This window comes from Dermacentor silvarum, chromosome 3 (genome assembly GCF_013339745.2).
Source record: "Dermacentor silvarum isolate Dsil-2018 chromosome 3, BIME_Dsil_1.4, whole genome shotgun sequence".
Taxonomy (NCBI): domain Eukaryota; kingdom Metazoa; phylum Arthropoda; class Arachnida; order Ixodida; family Ixodidae; genus Dermacentor; species Dermacentor silvarum.
The window spans coordinates 88,193,022-88,215,823 of NC_051156.1; the positions used below are offsets into that span (position 1 = coordinate 88,193,022).

Consider the following 22,802-nt stretch of genomic DNA (forward strand, 5'->3'; position numbering starts at 1 on the left):
CCACGATGGCAATAAATACCCAACATTAACGAAAGACTGCGCGTTTCTAACGCGTTTGTGCTAGCGCGTTACGGCCCGTGCAAGAAGCTGGTGTAAGACGCTGTGGCCTCTCCGCCTTACCCCCGTATTCATAAACGCTGATGGCGTCGGCAATCGCGGTGCACGTTCCGGCATGTGTAAATGGCTGCGTAAGACGCTGTGGCCACTTCCCCTGCACGTTTCTAACGCGTTTGTGCTAGCGTCCCCTTAAGCGGGAGATGGTGCAATTATAATGAAGGGCGCTGTTATAAAATAGGAATGACGTCACATATGGCGCGTGTCATTGGTGGAAGTCAATCGTTCGATTTAGTGCGGCGAGACTGGGCGAATTACACGGAAGATTCACGGTTTACCGATGATTCCCTCCGGAGCTTCGCCCACTCATCATCATTCACCCCGTGGATATGCGGTGTTTTTTTTACGTTGTTTTGAGGAGAGAAATGTCTCATATATACCTTCAACAAGATATATATATATCGATGAAAAATATATCTACAAGCTTTCTTATTAAAAATAAGCTGGTGTGAGCACTTAGAGGTATATGGCTCCCCTAAATGTGAACTATACATTGACGCGTTCTAAGTGGCAGCCGAATAACAGCGCTGCCCACGTTGTATATTTAGCGGGAGACTGTTCGCTGAGCACCGAGTAGGTCGTGCGCTTGCCTACGTCATCACCGCCAGAGGTCAATGTTTGCAAAGAACGTTCTGACACTGAATAACGTAACTAATGGTGTTAGCTGCGCTATAGCGCTCGGTGACTATACGCAAGAAGTCATATGCATTCTTGGGAGCACATCATGTGCTGAGGTGTAATGCAAGCACGTAATATCGCGGGCAATGCCCTTATTTTTGTGACGTACAGTTCGCCTTAGCATGGTGCCTTCGCGCAGGCGCACCCGGTATCCCATAATACCATATCGAGCGCCCCGTGAGTGAATTTCTTGTTTCATCGTGAGCAAAGTTGAAATAAACAATAAAGTTGGGCTGGTTCGTACTCCAAGTGATTATATACTTCGCAATTCTTTAGTTTTAAAACATACGTATATACATTCGAAAGAGAGGGAAAGAAGTAGGCTAGCAACTGCCACCAGAACGGGCACAACCTGCCTAATCTTCAGGTTGAAATGAAAAATCATATGAAGGGAAGAAATAAGAAAAGAAAGAACGAGATGGCAGATCTTAGAAACTAAAGTAAAACAGTGACAATGAGTAGAGTGCGACAGTAGGAACAGAAAATTATCTCTTGACACCGAACTACTAAAATAACATAAAAATAAATTGAACAATTAATGCCAGTGGCCTTCTCGCTGGAAAATATGGAGAAAAAAATTACACCGCCCATGGACCCCGTTCAGTTGGTAAACCAGCGAAGCTCAAGTTTCCGGTCCCGGTTTTATCACTGTGTTAATCCCGACGGTTCCTTACACTTTTTTCTTAATTATTGGCTACGTCTTTGTCTAGCTCGGCTGCACGAGCCGCCGGATCGGCCGACATTGGCGCTTGCGTTCCGCATCGCAGGCCCGATCTTCAGCCGAGGCGCTGGCGCGACGCCGACAAAATCTCTCCCGCTACTGCTCTCGGCTGCTCATACCCAAATATCCAATCCGGGAATGAGCCACACGTGATTTTTCGATGCGAAGCAGCTTATGGTCGGGGCTATGTCACTCCCTCCCTCCCTCCATCCATCCGCCGTGCGGCATCCACACCCGCACTGCGCATCCTCCTCCCCCTCCTCTCCTTGTCTCATCTGCTCTCCTCTCGGCATTCCTTCTCTCCTCTCCGACGCTCCTCTCCTCTCCGGATTGCGCAACGAATGGCAACACCTGCGGCTCCGCGCGCGATAATGCGAAGCAGCTTAGGTTAGAGGCGCGACGGTAGGCGCTGCATACTCCGCTGGGGGGCGCCACTGTAGCTCGCTCCTCTCATTCTCCTCCCGCAACGTGGCGATGAGTACCACGGACAGCGCCAGCGTCAACGCCAGTGTCAGCGCCGCGGAGAAGAGGGCTCGAGCCGCTGCCACGAAACGGCAGCGGCGACAGGCCGATCACGAACTTCGGGCTCGCGAAACCGGTAGCTACGTACCTCAACCTAACTTAAACGACGAACTAAAAACTAATGGGAACTTGAGTCGACCCCACGGCTGCTTCGCATACTACTCAGGGTTCCTCTACAGGAAGATGGTGTAATTTTCTTTCTTTACTTCTTTGTTTGTTTCTTTCTTTCGTGTCCCTGGCTCATACCCGCATATCCCACGTATGCACATGTGATTTTATTATCGGTAATAGCGACGTAACTGACGCGCATGTGATGTTATTGATATCGTGACCTATCAGTCATGTTAGTCATACATTCGTGCGCTTCCATGCCCATTTTGGTGTATACCAATTGAATGAGACGCGAGTTTTCGATTGTTTTTCGATAGGTTTATTTCCGCCGAAGAGTTTTTGTCGTCGGACCACGAATGGTTTCGCCTAGGTGTATACAGCTTCGCTGTAAAAGTAAGCTATAGAAGGGAACCCAAGTAACAAAAGTAAGGCGAGCTTAGTAGCGTCGAGAAGCACAACCACTGGGGTACGGACATTCAGCGAGGGTCGTACACCGCAAGCCAAGAAGACGATAGTCCCTGAGTAGCGACGCACGCTGCGCAACGAATGCAGGACACTACAATATCAGCTACTGAAGTATCTCCTAGCGACCACACGATGCCTACGACCAACTCTCCACACGTCCTTGTCGGTGTTATGTTCACGCGCCGGGACACAGCCAACCCGTAGCGTGATAAACGGTGCTGTAGCGCGATGAGGAAAGCCTCGACCTCGAGCACGGCGCGACAAGCTGGTCTAGGTGCGGTGCGCCGTGTCTGTTTTTTTTTCAGTCCAGTGTCTATTTAGCTGTAGCGAAATTTATCTCAATTATGGAGGGCGCACGAAAGGGCGTCGGTTCTGTTTGCCTTTTTAAGACTGAACAGATGGCTGCGCGATGTCGAAAAAATGACACTATTGACAACGTGATAGGCGTGTCGCCTGCACCTCTCAACTGAACAATACTAAATAGTCCTCATGTTCAATACTTATTTCTTCTGTTGTGTCCCACTTTCCATCTTTCTTCGTTTTGCAAAAAAAAACATATTTCATAATGCCTTATACAAACGCAGGGCAGCCTCTTCACATGAATTACTAAAGAGACCAATATTACTACGCTAAAGAATCTAAACGTTAACTTTTATTTCTCTAATTAAATTTCTTTAAGCTTTCACTTTACCGCGCACATCGGAAAATCAAGAAATAATGCCGGGTCCGGAATCCTGTTACTACCAACAGTTTCTCTCCCAAAAATATACTCAAAACGCACTGGCTATCGAGTGTGTGCTTTTGTACTCATGGTGGCTATTTTTCTCTAAACCTCGTATTTTGCAGGCGTCTTCCGCGATGGACTTGGCTCGTACGACGGCCTCTTTCAGCTCATGGCAGGGATGCTGCTGATCTCGTTCCTGTTCAACGTGGGACTCTGGATCAGAGGTCGTTCTTCCACCAAGAAAGACAAAACAAAGGCAGCTGCTCTGGACAACCCGGTCACCACCTCGGAGCCCCTGCCTGCGCTAATAGAAGAAGACCAATGCACGTCGCTTTAATAGTTTACACGTATGGCATGCTTCGAGAGAGCAAATGCCTGATTCTGCGGTGGCGCTGCCAGTGTGCACTTAGTGCGTTGCGCTCGTGCGTGTTCTGTGGTATGGTCTACAATGCAAGGCTTAGCTTCCAATTGGAACGCAACGCAGTGCAGAACTGTTTTTTCTACGCTAAAGTGCAGAGGGGCGCCCTGCGCTGTAGCTAAGCACCATCACCGCGAGCACATTACCCCGTCTAGCTAGCGACTAGCAAACTATGTGCAGCTGCGCAGGGACAAGCTAGAACATGAGCTGGGGTGCTATGCAGGATGCCCCGAGTTTGGCGAAACTCGGGATCTTCACGAGCTCTGGCGACGCCCCAAGATGAAAGAACTAATGGTAACAAGACAAAGTTTGTCCGTCGGCACACCTCCAGTTTCATTGGTTTATCTAGATTCACTCTGGGTGGCCATCATCCCTTGGGCGTTGCCATATGGGCGGTCGACAAACTGGGGCTTACGTGATCATACGGTCGGTGCATGGTCGTGCATTTTTTCACTTGTTTGTCGTTCCACCGAGTGCATTAGAGGCACAAGCAAGTTATCAAATAAATGCATTTAGTACAATGATATTAGTCACATTACCGTAGGGTATAGGTCTTTTAAAGTTTACAAATAGTACACTGAATGCGTATTAGACTAATTTGTAGTTTAATCGTTTCGCGTTATACCACGAGGGCACGCTCGCCCTCCTCTTTCTTCCTCTGGATTGGATTGGCGCGGCTCGCTACGTGCTTGCGCTAGCATTTCTGAGTACAGATTGATGTGCGCTTGGTTTTCGCACTGGGCTTTGAACAGATCGCTCGTTGCTCTTTCTCTTTCCTCTAGATTTAATTGGCGCGGCTCCCTACGTGCTTGCGCTCCAATTTCCGAGCACAGATTGGTGTGCGCCTGATTTTTACACTGGGCTTTGAACAGATCGCTCGTTGCTCGCGCTAAAGTAAGGCTTCGAGACGAAGGGAGCGTCGGCTAGCGCAGAAGTGGTTTGCCGCGCGCTTACCGTGTAAGCACTCAGGAATGTCGGAAAACTCTCATGCAAGGATAAAAAACTACGCTTTATTTTCTTTTTCATTGTGACGCACCTTCATACTGGCTAGCGCCGAGCTTTGGCTTCTAACAGCCGCAGGAAAGAGTCTTGATACTTGGTAGCCCCAGCGATCCGTGGCTTCTAACAAACGCAAGAAAGGGTCTTTGCAGCGCACGTGGCCGTTGAGTGCCACCACATTCATCCCAGGCGGGACTCCAGCATCAGTGCAGTTACTCTGTACCCACTGCTGACGAGGTGGCGCTTCACTTTTTGACAATAACTTTCTATTTTTCGCGTGTGAACGCCCATGTTGGTTTCCACAAAGTGCACGCTGTGGTTAACTGTCTCCCAATGCAGATTAAGGCATAGCCCCGTTAGCATCCACTGAATTTGGGACACAGTTGTATGCGGCCAATTCGTCACTATGAATAATGGTCCCCGGTTGAACATTGGCTGCAATAATGGTGCCTAGCGTCGCCGCCTTTCGTCGGTCGACCTTGAAAAGTAGCAGCACCCCTCAGGTCGCGCAGACCATGCCGAAGACCCATGGGCCACCATCTTTAACGCCACCGTAGTTTTGGCGGCTCGGCGGAACGTTGTCGCCCGTCATTAGGCGGCCTCGATTGCACTTTTGCTCGCCGCGAAGAAGGCATTCGTCAATTTGCGCTGTCTTCCCGGGGCCACCGAGTGGAGCTCGCGCCAGCAGCTCGTCCCTCCCGACCTTACGGGGGTAGCTCCACCAGTCGGCGATGGCGTGCTCCGATAGAGGAAACAAGTCTACGGTCTCTTTCAACATCCATATGTGTACGCTTTTGCTCACGCAGTACGTGAGTCAAAACATTTGCCGCCTAGAGAGGTGGTTGTTCGGACGGCCGAGGCGGTCCGTGTTGGCGCAGTAACTTCCTTCGCCTCTCTGCCCGTGACGTGCAGCGGTACCGTGTACCTGCCAAAACTGATTTCGGCACCGAAACTGATTTCGGCACCGGAAGGTAGCCCGGCGTCCATTCTGAGTCTTCCAATATAATGTGACTACTTCGCCTGCGCAGGTTGGTTGGTCCGGGTTGAACCCCAGGTGCTCGCAGGTGCTCCAGTACTCCGATGATGACGCCGGACCTGGCCTGGGGCTGGGGCGCGGTGGACGAGCTTGCTTGAAACAGGAGAGAGGCGAAGCGATCGCACGAACTATTCCTCCGCAGCCTAGTCACACCAGTCTACGCTGGGAAAGCATAATTTGCCCGCCACCCTATCTCCGCAAACGACGGTCTTCGCCTAATTCGTCACACAGCCAGCGCACTCACGTTTTGGAAAGGCAAAAATGACGCTGAAACTCTACGTCGGACATGTAGGTGAACGGGTCCAGATGGTCACATTGACGCTTGCTGCCGCTGGATGCGATTACACAGGCTGCTGCTGCCGCCACCATGTTCCCGAGTTCAACTCGAGGGGGGTTTCGCGATGTACGAGTTTGGCCCGAGTTCGCGTGTCAATCAAAACCATACGTCACGCCCCGCGCGAGGCATGTAACTCTTGTGCGCGCGCCCGCCACGGTTGGGCCACGCCCAACTTATTTTCCGGCAACAGCGACGTGGTGCGGAACTGAGAGGCATCAACAATCTTGACCGCCGACAGAAACTACGCACAGCACACTGTCATCGGTGATGCACTGTAGATGAGAACCACTATAATAAACAAAGCGGCGATTTTCGCTGGCTTAAGCATATATATTCTTGGGCTGTGATGGCCCTACAAAACGGTTCATTGCCTGCATTGTAGCGACGTAGCGCACAGCAAATAATTATCGGAACGACACTGTAGCTGCTTGCAAGGTGTCGATGTGCCGTGGTGGATGACGATGCTGAGCAGTGCGTAGTGTTTTCCAACGTAAATGTATCGCAGCTGTTGTTTGAGATGGCTGCTCTGTCATCGGTGGTGTATCGGATCTGCAGTGTCGCAAACACGGTCAGCGCCGAGAAACGCTCGCTTCTTTAAACACAGTGCGATGGCATTTCTTCATCACAAGCACGGCACACTAAATAGTTGCAACCCCTTCCTGCGTTCGAAGTTTAATTTCCTAACTGCACACAGGAGCCATCACCCGCCAAAATGCGATTGCTGCGCTGTCGTTACTATATCTATCTGCGATCGCTGTTAGCTCAGCAGCAGAGACAATCGGCAAGCACATTGGAGAGAACAACTCTGCGTATACATGCGAACGGAGGCACCTTCACTGGGCAAGCGATGACAAGCGATGAATTGTGTCACTGGGCAGCGCGCTCTTCCTTGCAATGCATCGCGGAGGCTTCGCGCACGCAGATAAACTGGTGCACTTTCACTGTGCTGCGTCACTACGGACCCTAGAATACCGCACAGCCATTTTGCAATGACAACCGTTGCTCCCGTCGTTTCAGTTGGTAAAGCGGCGGCTTTAATAGCAGCCTAAGTGAAGCACCTGCGCTGAACAACCATGCCGCAGCGCTGCGTGGCCATTCCCCTAATAGCCAGGAAATGGAAAGATCACTGTCATGACTGACTTTATCAATGATTAGAGTGCCTCGATGCGCGCGGGCATCAAGGCACCCTATCAAGGATAGCACTGCAGTGCCCCTGGCGACTGCTCACCGTATGAACTCCCTCGTGCGTGCGACGTTCTAAAATGTATCCGCGTGTAAGCTTTCGCCTCACTGTCGCCACTCACGGCAAAAAAAGTGCAAAATTTAATAATTCGCTCGATCTCTGTTTGTCATCAAACATTTATGGCATTCCAAACGAAAAACAGATACTTCAAGAAATAAAGTGTTCCTTATTTTATTTGTTGTATTTGAACGTAATCGATTGAGGGAAAGTGTAGGCGCAACAATGCACCGCATGTGCCCTGTTCGCATTCGACGGAGGATAGAAAGATAATGCTCGAAAGAGGAGGCACGCCCTTTACTCGCCCTAGAAAGGCGTGGCAAGTGGCTCACGGCAAGTGTGCAGATAGACAGCGGTACAGTCACGGTATTCCTAAATGGTGATAATACGTTGATAACAATACGCGGCGCTGGCGCGTTTTGCTGCGCAGTCTTCTGTGCTTGAAGCACGGAATCACTGTGCCGCGCAGGATGCGCTCATGTTGTCATACGCGGCTTTATCTCGACATTTCTTTAAGCCTGCTGTTCTTGCACGTTCCTTGCTATCGCCGTTCACTGACTGCCATCGAACAAACTCGGGTGAAACTCGTACGAACGAGAAACTCGGCGCATCCTGCATAGCACCCCTGGTTTCTTAGACATGAGCTGTCTCGGCTCGCTCTGCAGTTTCTCGACCGTTCCGACTATTTGAACGAATGCTCATGTTCAGGACTACACTTAAAGACACAGACGGGACAAGTGAACGGGTGGCGACGGAACAATAAACAGTACGGCTCACTGTTAAAAAGAGCATGCCGGTTAAGTCTCGACATCGATTTCAGAAAGATTTGATACAAAAACCTTGAGACATCTTTTTTTTTTCTCGGTGGACGGTTGCGATGAACACACCTAGACGCGTCAGAGTCTGACACTGCAGCGAGGCTCCCGGGTAAGCACGCCTGTATAGTTGAAAGTACCGTGCAGATCACTTGTGAGCGGCAGCGGTCCCCGATCAGGCGTGAACTGTAGGTTGACGCTGTAGGTAGAGCTCAATGCGAGCGTGTGTGTGTTCTAATGTCGTGCCACGGGACCTCCCCTGCGTGTAGCGAAGTGTTTTTCAGGAATTGTTCAGTCGACATAAGCGGCTTTTCTTGCTTTTTTTTCAGTAATTATTTTTTGACTAAGGACTGCCATTCAAGTGTTCTTGTTTGTTGTGCATGTTTGTCGCCCAGTGTTTACTCGCGACTCCGAGAACGTTTTGTTGCGCTATGACGGCATAGAGCTTTCAACTGTCATTCCACAAGCGCAGCGTTCCTCTTGTGCCCGTTTTAGAACCTTGCACTAACGAAAATAAATCGTTTTTCTGTATTACTTTCTCCACGTGTTGCCTTATCGAATGAGTCCGGGATCATACACGAACCCCGCTTAAGTGAAGGCCGGACGCCGGATGTCGTTTAAAGCATGTTCTACCGTAGTGTGCGTTCCCGTCCGTCACTCCCTTCTTCAGCGCACAAGAGTTAAGTACGCTTTGCTGTCGATGAAACACGCGTCCGAAGGCGGTCATTTGGGTACCACATTCGAACCACCGAAATGAACGACATGGGGTAGCCAACATTGCCCTCTCTCGCCCCATGGTTTGGTCATCGGCACTCCAGACAGCCTCGGCTGTACGGGTTACGCATACCTCTAATACATGAAAGACGAAAGTTCGATTTCTAGCCGGGAACTGGAGTGGACTTGTATTCGCAGCCGAAGGCTTTGACCGCGCTGTTTTTACAGTGACACCGCCTATTACACTTCTGTGGCACAATAGTGGCAGCATGTGCTTAGACTACTCAAATATTACTTTAACTACGATGGGCGTTTTTACTGAGAGCATATGAATATACAGCGGCATTTGTAGAGCACGCCATTATCAGTATTTCTTTTCACTTGAGAACTTGCACTGTCTCTTGCCGTGCTCTTTGATGTCTTTTGAACCACTGGTACACTCCTAATTGGCTTATGGGCATTGAGGTCCTGTTTCGTAACAGCTGCTCACTGGGGCCAGTAACCCACAGCACTATATACTGTCCGCGATTGGCCTTCTCTGCGGCGATTGTGTGAGTTTAAGGTTGATCCGCAGCGCGAGGGGCGGAGACCCGAACGCCGGACAATGATGAAGTTCTTATTGTGGGAAATGTTTTGTGAACACAAGCCCAGCTTACCGAAATTTGCCGCAATAACGAGTTTAATAAGAGATACATAACGCGTATTACGCCGACAGTTAAAAGATTGCTGAAGCCACCAGGACGTCTGTTTTATAAGTGCTGGAAACCACTGCTTTGCAGCAGAAGATGCACTGAAGTCGCAGCTAGTTCGCAGTCATTTTCACAGTGAACCGTAGCCTGAAATCAGTAGTTGCCCGAAATTGCTTCTCTAAGTCGGTTGTGGGACGGTTATATGTGCGCAGATCTGTGCCTTCAGGCCTTTCTATGTGCTCACCCACGTAATACCGATGTCTAGTTGCGACTAGTGCCGTTCTTCGCCACTACTGTGCTACAGCTCCATCTCTTTAAAGTTGGCAAGCTCCTGGCTGCATGTGCCTGACATCTCTTCAACGATTAGTTCCGGTCTCAGTATCCCCACCACAACTTTAGGTGGAATGCCAGCATGGCCACTGATGCCTAGATAAAACTCGAGCATTGGTCTCCGCTGCAATTATTGTCCATGGGATACCGGGCAACTTTGGTGGCATGTCTTCTCCAGACGATTTCATGTTGCTTAAAAAAAGTTTTCTCTTGCATACTGACATGGAGAAAGTGTTTTAATTGATGTATTCCTACATTGGAAACCAGCCTCATGCATTCACCTCGTATACATGTGTACTCCTGTGCTGCATTTCTGATGAAACTGAAAAGACTGGTTTGCTGCACAGTCTTATACGTTTAAGCATGCTGCGAGCCTCTTGTTGACAGAAAAATGCTCCTTCCCATTTCCGTTTTACCGCTCAAATTGGCAGACCCTTTCAGAGGTCAAACTATCTTGCAGCCACCATTCGTAAATGGCGAAAGCGTGCATACAAGTAGTGTTCAGCAAGTTCTAACGCAAAAGAATTTTAATTCATCCTCCGGTGACCTCTAGTCAAGCAGTTTTAGAATATCTCAGAATACTGCTCGAACCTGCATAATTCAGTGAGGAAGATACAAAGCAACAAGCAAGCTTGAAGAACCACCGATAGTACCACTGGCGCTCCGTCACAAAAATCTTGTGGTTTCTAAACGCGGGTGACGCCCACGTGAGGAATTGGCTAGACAGAAGATGATGAAAGCTACCATACCATGCAAAAATGAAACAAACAATAAAGAGGACACATTAGGTAACACAACAACAAAATTTTGATACGACATACTCCACTTATCTGTAGTACCTAGTTGCTTGCTTGCTTGCTTGCTTCCTATGCCATGGCGCATACCCACCACGGGGGATTGGCCAAGAAGCCGGCGGTTAAACAGATGGGTTGAAATTATGCAATGAAACTAACTGATGTTAGAGCCGTATTTTATTTTATGTTATAGGGAATTAGTGTGCTAGTTGTCGTTTCGTTGTCATTGTCATCCTCGTCATTGTTGTTGCTGTTGTTGTCGTGAGAATAAACGGAATGTCACATGATTTTCCTTTTTTTTTCTTGGTTTCACCTTCGGTTTCTCCACTGATGCGTTTGCTAAAGAAACACCAAAAAAGTGATAGCATAGGTGATAGAGCATAAATCTCAACAAGAACTGAAACAAAAAATTGAAGGAGGCAATGTAATGAGGAACAAATAAATACAGAAGAAACTCAACACGTATGCCCACGCAGAGTTAGTCAAAACATGCTAACATCATTTCTTTGTTGGCACTACTTTGTCTCATGTGCGTTTGCTCAGTTCAAATACTTATACACAGGCTCATCCTCTGAGCAATTCTATTGAAATTAACACTGGTCTGTGCTGCCTACACGAGCTGGTTGTCCTTGGCTAGCGTCATAGCTTCTTCGTCACCATTTGCTGCGATGACTGCTCAAGTCCCGCACTTCCTTTCCTCGACGCATCCTGGATTAACTCTGCAACACACCTTAGCGTTAAGGCACTAAGCTCGTGTTATGCAGTTGAAACTATCGCGCAACGTCAATGGCTGTCCTTTTTATGTCCGCGGCGCTAAAGCTCTAAGGTGTACAGCGACAGACTGACTATTACAAAAATTAGGACATAAACTCCCCACTGGGGAATTGCATATAGTGTGTCACATTCTTTATAATCAGTATACTTATGAAGTTTGTACTCTATACCCTTTAAACCAAGACTGTGGTACCTAAAGAGCTAAGCAGCTCCAAGGAATACCATGCACTATATGAAGATCTCCCCAGTAAACTCGTTTTTACCATCAGTCTTGTGTTTGCTAAACGAAACAAATGTTTTAGTGCCTTTTTTTCGCATAATTTGCCTACTGACACACTCGCCTCCTTTCCAGCGCGCCCTCTTCAGCATAGCTTCTCTCTGTTGTTGCTGATGCAATTCTCTGGTTGCTTGCGTTTTCCGCGCATTCTTTCTCACGCAAGCTCTCGCCTGCGTTGTAACGGCACCTCGGTAAGGCTTAATCTAAACACGTGCACCGTCTCAACGGCTCACTTGCCCGCTAAATATTCACAAGGCGATTGCCAATGCACGCTTGCATGGCGTAATGGTTTCAATATTGGGCCCTCGGACAGCTTTAATTATGTTTATTTAATTATTTATGAAATAACACTTTGCTTAAAATGATGGGTTTACAAAGTCACGAATTCATTTGAAGTGATAAGGACGGAGTTCATGCAAATACATGTATTAACTCCCATTCTGGCTGAAAAAGTATCGCGCCGGAAGTCCGTGCGAACACAAGCAGGTGGCGGTAAGCGTACAGAAGTTTGTGTATTCAGATAAATACACCTATCCATGTCCAGATTGCGGTACGGATTTCTTGGGACACGAAACGGAAGGACGAACGTAACAGAGCAGAAAATGACCCCAGGCGACCTATAGCCAAATAATGCTACGCATTTAAATTATACACATCCCACGTTCTTAGGAACCGAACGTTACACAAAGCATTTCGTGTGTAGTTTGCTACCTAGCCTTGTTAGTGATTGTGACATGTTCTGGCAAATGGCGCAACGTGTTCATGTGAAAAGAGCAGTTGTGCTTCTGTTATATGAGAGCGTATGTGTAACGACAGTGATCACCACACCACGTCGCCACGATGGCATGTCTTCTGTTGTTCTCATTTGTCTGCGTCCTACCGGAGCGCCATGACGAACCATGCAAGACAGATACAAACAGCAGCGTTGCCGAAAGAATCGAAGATAAGATAGGAATAAACTTTATTTGTCCAACGGTTATTGATGTTGGTGCCCGTTGCTAGGCTGCCAGGGGTCCATCGCTGGAGGAAAATCTTCCGAGATCCCAGGAAGTGGCCCGGGCTCGCTGGACGGCGCTTCGCATTAAGAATTCCTCTTTAAATATGTCAATAACCACTCTTCTGTGCCCACTTATATTCTAAAGCTGAGCTGGTATTTAAGCACATACGAGGTCTGTTAGAAAAGTGTCTGACCTTTGGCCGAATAAAAAAAAACTGACATAACTGGAGCGTTGGAAACCTAATCACCCTCAAAGTAGTCTCCTTGGGACTCCACACACTTCTCCCAGCGGTGCTGCCATTGTTGGAAGCATTCCGAGAAGGCCTCCTTCGGAATGGAGTTTACCTCAGCGGTGGTTGCAGCCATATTGTCCTCTCTTGTCTCAAATCGCGCTCCTTTCAATGTGCTCTTCTTATTGGGAAACAGCCAGAAGTAGCAGGGAGCCATATCAGGAGAGCAAGGAGCCTGTTGAACTACAGGAGTCTGGTTTTTCACCAAAAAAAGTCTGAATGAAGTACGAGGAATGTACAGGAGCATTGTGATGATGTATGTGCCAATATCCTGTTGACCACAACCCCGGTCTCTTGCGCCGCGCCGCATCACGTATGCCGACGGAGGACATCAATGTAGTACTCTTTGGTGATTGTTTGACCCTGTGGTACCGTATTTGTGGTGTACCACACCGCGGGAGTCAAAGAAAGCAGTCAGCATCACTTTGACCTTGCTGAGCACTGGCGGGCCTTCTTTGGTTATCGTGAAGGGGAATGCTTCCACTGTGACGACTGGGACTTGGTATCCGGGTCGTAATCCTACACCCAAGACTCGTCACCAGTGATTATGGTGTTCATGAAGTCGGGGTCACTGTTTGTGGAATTCAGCATGTCCTGTGAGACTTCAACACGAAGTAGCTTTTTCTCCAACCTGAGCAGCTTCGGCACGAATTTCGCCGCAACTCTCTTCATGGCCAAATCTTTGGTCATAATGGAATGTGCAGAAAAAGTGCTGATGCCCACCTCTTCCGCAATTTCTCGGATAGCGACACGACGGTTCCGCATCACCACAGCGTTCACTTCGACAATGACCTGGTCATTTCGGCATGTTGATGGCCGACCGGAGAGTGGCTCGCTCTCCACCAATGTGCGACCGTCTTTAAACCGGTTGTACCACTCCTTAATCTGTGTGCTGATCATAGCATCGTCACCGAAAGCCGTCTGAATCTTCCGAATGGTTTCCACTTGGCTGTCGCCCAGTTTCTGGCAAAATGTGATGCAGTAGCGCTGCTCCAGTCACTCCGTCATTTTCCTTGCAATAAAGAAACCAACGAGAGCACTGCACACTACCTCAATGAAACGCTGCCTCCCAGCGACTGACGGTATCGGCAGGTGGGAAAAAATTCGCGCATGCACACGAAGGTTCAAGGTCGGCAGATGCATGCACACTTGTTTCATATCCATCAGGTGTTCACAAAAAATAAGGTCGGAAATTTCCTAACAGACCTCGTACATCAATTTTTGCACTCTCAAGTTTATTTATTTATTTATTTATTTATTTATTTATTTATTTATTTATTTATTTATTTATTTATTTATTTATTTATTTATTTATTTATTTATTTTCTTGCTTGCTTGCTTGCTTGCTGGCTTGCTTGCTTATAGAGTTATTTTCATTTATTTGTGTAGTATACAGTAGCACGGGGCAAAGAGTTCCAATCATCGACTGAACGCGAAAATATAGTGCTGGAACAGCTTCTCTCGGGTGAAGCATGGGCGTAAAAATTGAGAGGGAATAGTTCTCGAAGATCACGGCTAGCGAATACGTTTCGAGATTTATGCCAATATTGTGTGGTTCAGCACGTGAAGAACCTTAATCTGGCAACTCTACGTTGAAATTGTAGCGACTGCGGCTGCAGTCTCTCCAATATACAAGTTAGCGATGATGTAGATTTATATTCCGGTAAAATAAATCCCGTGGTCAAACGCTCAACGCGCTCCAACTTTCCAGTATCGATAACAAGGAACGCATCCCAAACCGTAGCAACGTACTGAGCACTGGTAGAACCAAGGAACAATGCGCTTCCAGCTTGACATTAGAAGGACACCCTGTTAATTTTCTTCAACGAAAACAAAGTTCATCCAATGCTTTAGTGCAGATGTAATCCATGTCGGCTCTTCAGGAAAGTTTAATGGTAAATATTGAACATAAATACTTCCCTTCATTTACGGTTTCCAGGGGCTGATTTTCAATGCTGTCAGGCGTTTTTTAGTTGTTATCAAACCTGCACAAGGTACTAAGACATGTATCTACGATAAGTTACTAAATACCACGCGAAAAAAGTATTTTTGTAGAGCATCAGATACTTAACTGAGAAATGTATCTGAGATACAGTACTAACTACTCAAAAAAGTGTATCGCTACTTCAAAGAAACTTACAGGATAACTTTTGTTCCGAAGTGAAAACGATAGCAGAACGAACCGAAGCTTTACCAGAAAGCTTTATTGGCTCGCAGGAGAAGCTGCTTTTCAAAGTTGCTGTCTGACAAGGTGTCGATGTTTTGCTTCTCAGATTATAATTGAACATTCTTCCTGTCGACAAGATCTTGGTCTTCGGTAGACCGAGCTTGCATCGTGCTTGGACATTCTCCTCAGTAAATTCCACGCAATATAAAAAACTGTGGTACGTAAGGCTATGGCAGACACAATGTTGCTTCACGGGCTTCGGTCAATAGTGTTCCAAATATACGGTGCTGCGACATTATGGCGTGACGCGGCGCGCACGACAGCTGCTTCTGTGTGAAAAGAACAGCGCCCGGGAAGCTACCAGGCGTCTCACAGCACCGATGTGACGAGGAGCGCCGCCAATGCATACCACGCCACATCCGAAGAAACGTTTGTTGCGAGTTAGCGGTAAATGCGAGAAAATGCCTGAACATTACGGCACCCCTCTTTGACGTCCCAGATCCCCGATTTAAACAAAGCGCACCACATTTAAAAGTGCTGTTCAGAAGCTCACTCGACACACCTCCTGCCTATTCTAGGGGCGAAGTGCAACTGACGGTGATCCGGAGCAGTGCACCGTCAGTCACACTATAATATGCAGAGAGAGAGTTCCGTGGAGATTCCAGTAGAGGTGTGTGTGTATTAAAGCGAAACTTTCTATTCCTCACCGATTCATCCGTGAGCGCCGAAAACGCACTGCAGGAAAGCCAACTTTAAAATGGAGCTCCAAACGACTTGTAAGTGTTGTAGGCGTCGCGCCTTACGGTACGCGAGATGACACCGAAAGGAAACCATCGTCACTTCAGCTGAACGTACGTCGCGTCTCTGAAAAACCCTCCGCGCGCAATCCGCGCATGCGCCGTCGATAGCAGGACAGCACGGCGGCGGCGTCAACGTCGGGAGTGCACCTCGAGCGCCCGTATGATTGCTGTCGCAATAAACGGTCAAAAAGAAATCAAAGAAATATTCTGCATCTCTTAAGCGTAATCGCCCAGTCATTTGGTCCGACTATTCGGTCACACTTTCGTTCCCAGTTTCGACTTTTCTAGCCCTTCTCGTCATTCCTGTAGTTATGATACGACTATCTGTGCGTTTCATACATCCACACAGTTCCCCATTGTGGGTGCGTAGCTTGTTTTAAGGCTCGTTATCATCATCAGAAGGAGAAGAAGAAGATCGAAAGTGCGTGTTCTGCAATCTACCATGGCTCCAAACGACTTGTAAGTCTTGTCGCTCAGTCCTCGCACTTTGCGAACTTTATGGTCGTTAAATTCTAACGAAGGTACTTGGGTAGGCTGTATTTGGGTAACGCTCACCACAGTCACAGCGATGAAAACTTTCAGGAAGTGCACGTCATTACTTGGCTCTCATACTCGCCTCTAAGGCCTCCATCTCGCAGCGAAGACTACATTAACCTCTTTCTTTGCGACTGGCATGTTGCGGATCCCGACTCCCAGAAACGTATTTCTTGTGTCACGAACCTGCGAATGCATTTCGCACCACCGGCGATAGTGAGCTCATAAGGGTATTTCCAGCCATCATCACAGGATATACATTCAGCCTTGAGCATTAATCATTTGATCCCGACCTTAGATTGAGCATACCACGCCACATCCAAAAAAACGCTTGTGGCGAGTTAGCGGTAAATGCGAGAAAATGCGTTAACATTACGGCGCCCCTCTTTGAGGTGCGCCGTAATGTTAAGGAGCGAAGTGCAACTGACGGTAGTACGGAGCAGTGCACCGTCAGTCACACTATATCATACAAGAGAGAGAGAGAGAAAGAGTTCCGTGGGGATTCCAGTATAGGTATGTGTGTATTAAAGCGAAACTTTCTATTCCTCACCGATTCGTCCGTGAGCGCCGAAAACGCACTACAGGAAAGCCAACTTACACAATGGAACTATCTGCGCATCAACGCACACAATAGAACAACGACACTTCCCACTTGGCCCTTCCCCTTGCATTACGCACGTAACGCAATGCATTCCCGGCCGTCACCATGGGTAGGCCGCGGGCATAGTCACGGCAGAAGAGGCTGCCATACGCGAACGTAAGCGTGAGCGCGATCGTGCCTGTAAGGCCGATCCCGTGTAGCGGCAGCGGCAGAGCCTCTGACCGTCTACCACAACGATCGCAAGACGATACTGTGCAAGTGTAGAGTCGTCCTTGAAAGTGTGAGTGTGTGCGTGTAACCAACGGCTACATGATCTAAAATAAACGCTGTGCAACTTAACGAAATGTGTCTTCATTCAACTTCAACGTTCAAAAAAATACAATCCTAAACAAGCAATCAAATAACATATGCTCAGAATTTCTTGCGTTCGTTGCGCGGTCGTTGGCTTTGGACTTTGACACAATCGGCGTGGGAGGAAGCTTCGCGTTCAACCATCTTTCTTTAAGAAAGGGCCTTTGATATATGTATAGAAAGATCCCTTGAAAAAGGTCGGTCCACCGAGCGAAACTGTTGGGTAAATAAACCTAAGATAACCACGAATTTGTGCTTCTCATCTTTCTAAATACGCTTGGCCCATTGAATACTCCAGTTACTATATATATATACATAAAACCAACAGACAATGAAGTCATGGAAAGCATCGGGGATATTAGCCGTGGTTGACATTGAAATGTAGAAAACACTGAAGAAAAGCTATGGTGGCATTAGGTAGCATACGAGGGTGTAGTGATCGCCCTCCGCGCGTCGCTATAACAGGCGCGCGTTTAAATTGCTAGTTTATAGCGCCAACCATGTTATGTACCTGACAGGCAAGCCTGTTGGCGCACTGCTCCCCACCCCCTCCCCCAAGTCTCGTGAGAGAACAAAAAGGTTAGTCTTTGTTTGGCACTCATCGCTCACGGTATCACTGCTTCTCGCCCGCGCTAGCAACCAACAGTGGTGACCCAACATGAGCATGCACAGCGACACCGACGCGCCTACCGTGTGTGTCGTCGAATTGAAGCTACCACCGCTTTGACCCACAAACCCCGAGCTCTGGTTTATTCAAGCCGAGGCACCGTTCGCTGCCCGGCGCATCACAGTCGATATCACGCGGCATCAGCACATCGTGAGCACTTGCCGCCAGCAACGGACAGCTAGGTCAGCGATTTGCTTCTCGCCCCAACTGCAGAGAACGCCTACCAAACTTTGAAGGAGACACTCATTCGACACCTCACACCATCCGAACCCGAACAGATTCGGCAAGTCCTAGACGACACGGACCTTCACAACCGCACACCATCTCAACTACTGCGCCACATGCAGCGACTTGTGGGAAGCGTTACAGGTCTCGACAGCAGTGTTTTATGGGCGAAGCACTTTAGGGGGCTTGGGCTGTCGGCGGCGTCCGTCGTGATCACGCTCACAAACAAGTGCGCAAAACAGGATCAATACAAGTGCACAATTGGTCAAAACCGGTTCAAAATAAACTAACATGATACAGACTAATTTAACAGACAGGAATAATGAAGCATTCATTAGCGAAACCTCGTTAAAATCGGTTTTGAAACACCATACTGGTAATAGCGCAGCGCAAGAAAGGGCGACACGACCCCCACAAGCGCTCGATTGCTCCTCCCGTCAGCGCTACTCCTTCACCGGCGCATCAACGCTTCGCACTTCCCCGGGTTTCATGTTAGTGCAGCTGCTTCAGCGCTGGATTTAAACTAACAAGCGCAGGATTTGAGCAGAATTGGAGCTACCTTAAGCGCTCGATTTGAGCAGTATTTGAGCTGGATTGAAACTGCTCTTGAGCTACATTCTGCAACTGCACGGAGTTGCCAGAAATCGTCCGACCGCAGCCGAATCCAACGGTTGCGCGATGCAACCGTTTCGTGCGAGTTCCGCGCAACGCGCCGTTTCGCTTCTCTCTCGTCCGTCTGCTGAGGACTTCGAGCCTAATTTTTTTAGCCACGTGCCTGCTTCCGCAAGTTCACGTGTTACGTGACGCCGTCGGGCAAAAAAAAATGTTCCACGTCCACCCACCATTGCTCTGAGTGGCGCTGGCTAACAATGCCAGGGTTACGTCTAGCAAACACAAATACCCAAGTTAGTGGACGCATTGATAGCCGCTGCCGTAGCACAACTGGTAGGGCGACGCACGCGTAATGCGGAGGTTGTGGGTTCGTCTCCCACCAGCGGAAAATGATCTCTTAGTCCATTTGCGTTTGCGTTGCTTCGCTATTTTCTAAATTTCAATTTAAAGCACAGCTAATTTCCCCAATGCGCATTGTTCCTTGGCTTCATTGTCTGTAGGATTTATATGATCATGATTAACAAACATCGAATCCCTTGGTTTCCCTTCTTCTCTCGTTGATATATATATATATATATATATATATATACACCACGTGGCCAGTTTCCCACACTTCTGCTACACTTCTTCCACTCTGGCACGCCTAATCCCAACGCATTAAAAAGCCACGCGTGATTTGGCGCGGATTTTATTCAACAGTATCACCATCTTATTGGCAGTGCGTGCAGCCCAAGACTGTGAGAAATGCAGCGGGTCGGAGACTATCGTCAAAGCGCTTTCTGCGTGTCCGCTGTACTTGCGAGCTGTACTTGCGATTAATGGCTATGTACTCGTATTGGCACGCCTTGGCAGCGAGCCACTTTCCGAAAGTTTTCTTTCATGTCCTTGGCCAAAATACTCTGCATGCGGCGTGTATTCGGCAGGGGGGCATTGTACCATATTTTAGAGAATATGAACTGGATACATGACTAACAGTGTTTCCAGTTCTTCTCCCTACTTTTTTTTCTTCCCCTCAACCCACGCCAAGTAGTAGGCTAGAAAACAAATGCTGATCGAGGATTGAGACCTTTATGCTTTCGCAACTTAGTGAGCTATGCATATTGCGTGGCCAGATTTATTCATTTCGTGCTTCTGTGTTTTGGTCTTTGTTATGACACTTCACTGCATTACAGCAAGGACAATATTTAGGATAGCCGGAAAAATACTACGTCACTGATAGTTTAGCGAGCGAGTTTAAGTTTTCCGTGGTGTCCGTATATCTGAAGTTGTACGCTACAGTAATCTGTAGTTGTGGCCGTACGTTGTGGCCCCGCGTTAAAAACACTCTAACACACTACCGTGTGGTTCTTACTTTGCTGAACATCCCGCTTCAAGTGGCGAAGGAAACTATGTCAATGCACTGCGCAGCTGTGCAGACAGGTGTCAGCGCCACCTCATAGGTCACCTGCTGCAAACCGGTAGATCGTACCCTTGCAAAACGGAAACAAATACTGCGCGTGCTCTATAACTATGCCTTCTCTTTAACAGTGGAACGCACGTCACCACCTAGCTCAGATGAAATACTTCCTACGTTACGTCAGTTGCGATGAAGTTAATGCAAAGCTTCTTTGTTCGCTTTTTTCCCCTTAGTCCGGTGGTTCACTACCCTGAAAGGAACCAGCTCGAGCCGTACGTTACCGCGGTAGTCACCGCTGTCGTTCTCCTGTTCCTGCTGTTGCCGCTGACGATCCAGCTCCTGCAGATTAAAGGTAAGCATGGCTTCGAAATCCACTACAATAAAAGACAGCAATGCACGCTCTGCGATCTGGGGGACAAATATCGGATATAAAAATATAAGTTCCATTGCGATGGCGTTAGGACATCTGCAGAGAGAGAGAGGTTTATTTGAAGAAAGGCAGAGAGGTCGGCCTGAGCGATAGTTTGCTCGGGCCTGCTACTCGACACTGGGGAAGGGGGGGGGGGGAGAAAAAGAGCGATGAATGATGATGATAAGATAAGGAGTATATACATGTCCATCACGTTGGGGTCATTCTAGAGTCGTGCGTCGAGTCCAGTGGCTTGACGGAAAGCTATAGTCGCTCCGATGATCACAGCTGCGCTGTTGGCGTGAGGCCAAGGACCTGATACAATCTCGTCATATATTGGTCTTTTAGTAAATCGTTCAATAGCAGAAATAAGGCTCTGCCGTTATCGCGCGTACGCTGGGCATGAGCAAAATATATGCTCAAGTGTTTCTGGTGCTTTGCAGTGATCGCAGTTGGGACCAGTGTCTCTGCAGCCGATGATATGCGTATAACGCCTCGTGAGTACAACACCAAGACGAATCCGGTGTATCATACTCGTTATACTCCTCTTCAGTTTAAGAGGCATGTGGAAATTCATTTGTGGGTCCCATTTGTGCCGTCGCCTGTGTCGTCGATCTGGATTGGTCCAGTGCTCAAGTGTAGAGTTGCGCATTCATGTAGGTTCGTGAGAACGCAATGCTTACTTCTGGCGCATTATTTACAGCTATTTTAGCTTCCGCGTCTGCTTGTTCTTTTCCTATCACGTCTCAGTGTGCAGATATCCTGTGAAAGGTGACATGGTGGCCGCTGTTTGTCGCAATGTCGAGAAGCTCTGCAATTTCGAGAGCTAAAATATAATAAGCACCTTGTCTCATAGCGCACTCAGTGGCTTGAATAGCGGGTTTGGCGTCGCAAAATTAAGTCCATGTGCGAGGAGGCTCTCCTGTAAGGAATCGTATTGCCTCGCGGATAGCAACAAGTTCTGCGGCAGTCGAAGTGGACTTGTGGTCTAATTTAAACCGTCCAGCGATGGTCATTCGCGCAATGACAAAGGCTGCGGTGGAGGCGCATGGGGTAACAGGGTCATCGGTATACACGTGCGAAGTACCATCGTATAATGTAAAAATGTACGATAGGGTAAGTTGCTTAAAGCCAATGGATGAAACACAGGACTTCATCGTAATCCCAGGGATTTGAAGTTTAACAGGCGGTTTAGGCAGCACACACGGAGGTGCTCTAGGAATGCACGGGGAAGAGAATCTTGATGGCAGAATGTTCTCATGACGCGATATAGCTCTTGAAAAACTGCAGTTTGGGTCTGTGGCCGGGACTGCTGATAAGGGGATGTTGCCTATGTCGAGTCAACAAGCGTAGGTGCACTCGAAGAGGTTCGAAAGCATATATATATTGATGGGACAAGCCTGAGCTTCCGCGATGGTTCGATTGCTTGAAGTGCAGCGTGGTAGGCCCAAGCACGTGGGCAATCCTTGAGCTTGGATGCTCTCTAGCATCTGCACAGCTAGGTCTCATGTTCGAAAGCACCGGCATGCTTTATCTTACATAGCCTACGAACTATCTTGGTACAATTGAAGAAGAGACGATTCCGACGGGCCCCATCTTGCTCCTGCCACAAACCGAAGCACAGAACAATACTCTTAAGTTTTGACTTCAGTGCAGTAACCAGGATAGTTCAGGTCTATGATTACACCAAGGATCTTTTGGAGTGTTACATAAGGTATCTCTGTTCCACTAACGACTATCGGGTATTTAGTCATTTGTTTGCGCGTGAATACAAAACCCTCGGTTTTCTTCTTTTTGCAAACTGTCGTCCTAGGTTGCAAAATGTGGTTATTACGCGTTCCGATTGGAAAAAGAACGTGAAGGCGGCGCTATACGCTAAGTAGACGTGCATTACCCGATGGACGTTCGTCTTCTGCGTCGCCCCACAGTGATAGCCAGCAAGCGTGCCTCGCTGCAGCGACATCAGTTGGAGAAGCTCCGCTCGCATCGCCTGGA

At 48.2% G+C, this 22,802-nt stretch overlaps 1 protein-coding gene across 1 annotated transcript in view; it reads left to right on the forward strand.

The window, feature by feature from the left end:
* LOC119445564 (uncharacterized) overlaps window positions 1–3,932 on the forward strand; it is a 160,073-nt gene extending 156,141 nt beyond the window's left edge. The window contains exon 6 of the mRNA XM_037709832.2: window positions 3,458–3,932. Within this exon, the coding sequence (XP_037565760.2) occupies window positions 3,458–3,672 (215 nt within the window). The 3' untranslated portion in view covers window positions 3,673–3,932. The remainder of the gene's footprint in view (window positions 1–3,457) is intronic.
* The last annotated feature ends 18,870 nt before the right edge of the window (window positions 3,933–22,802 follow it).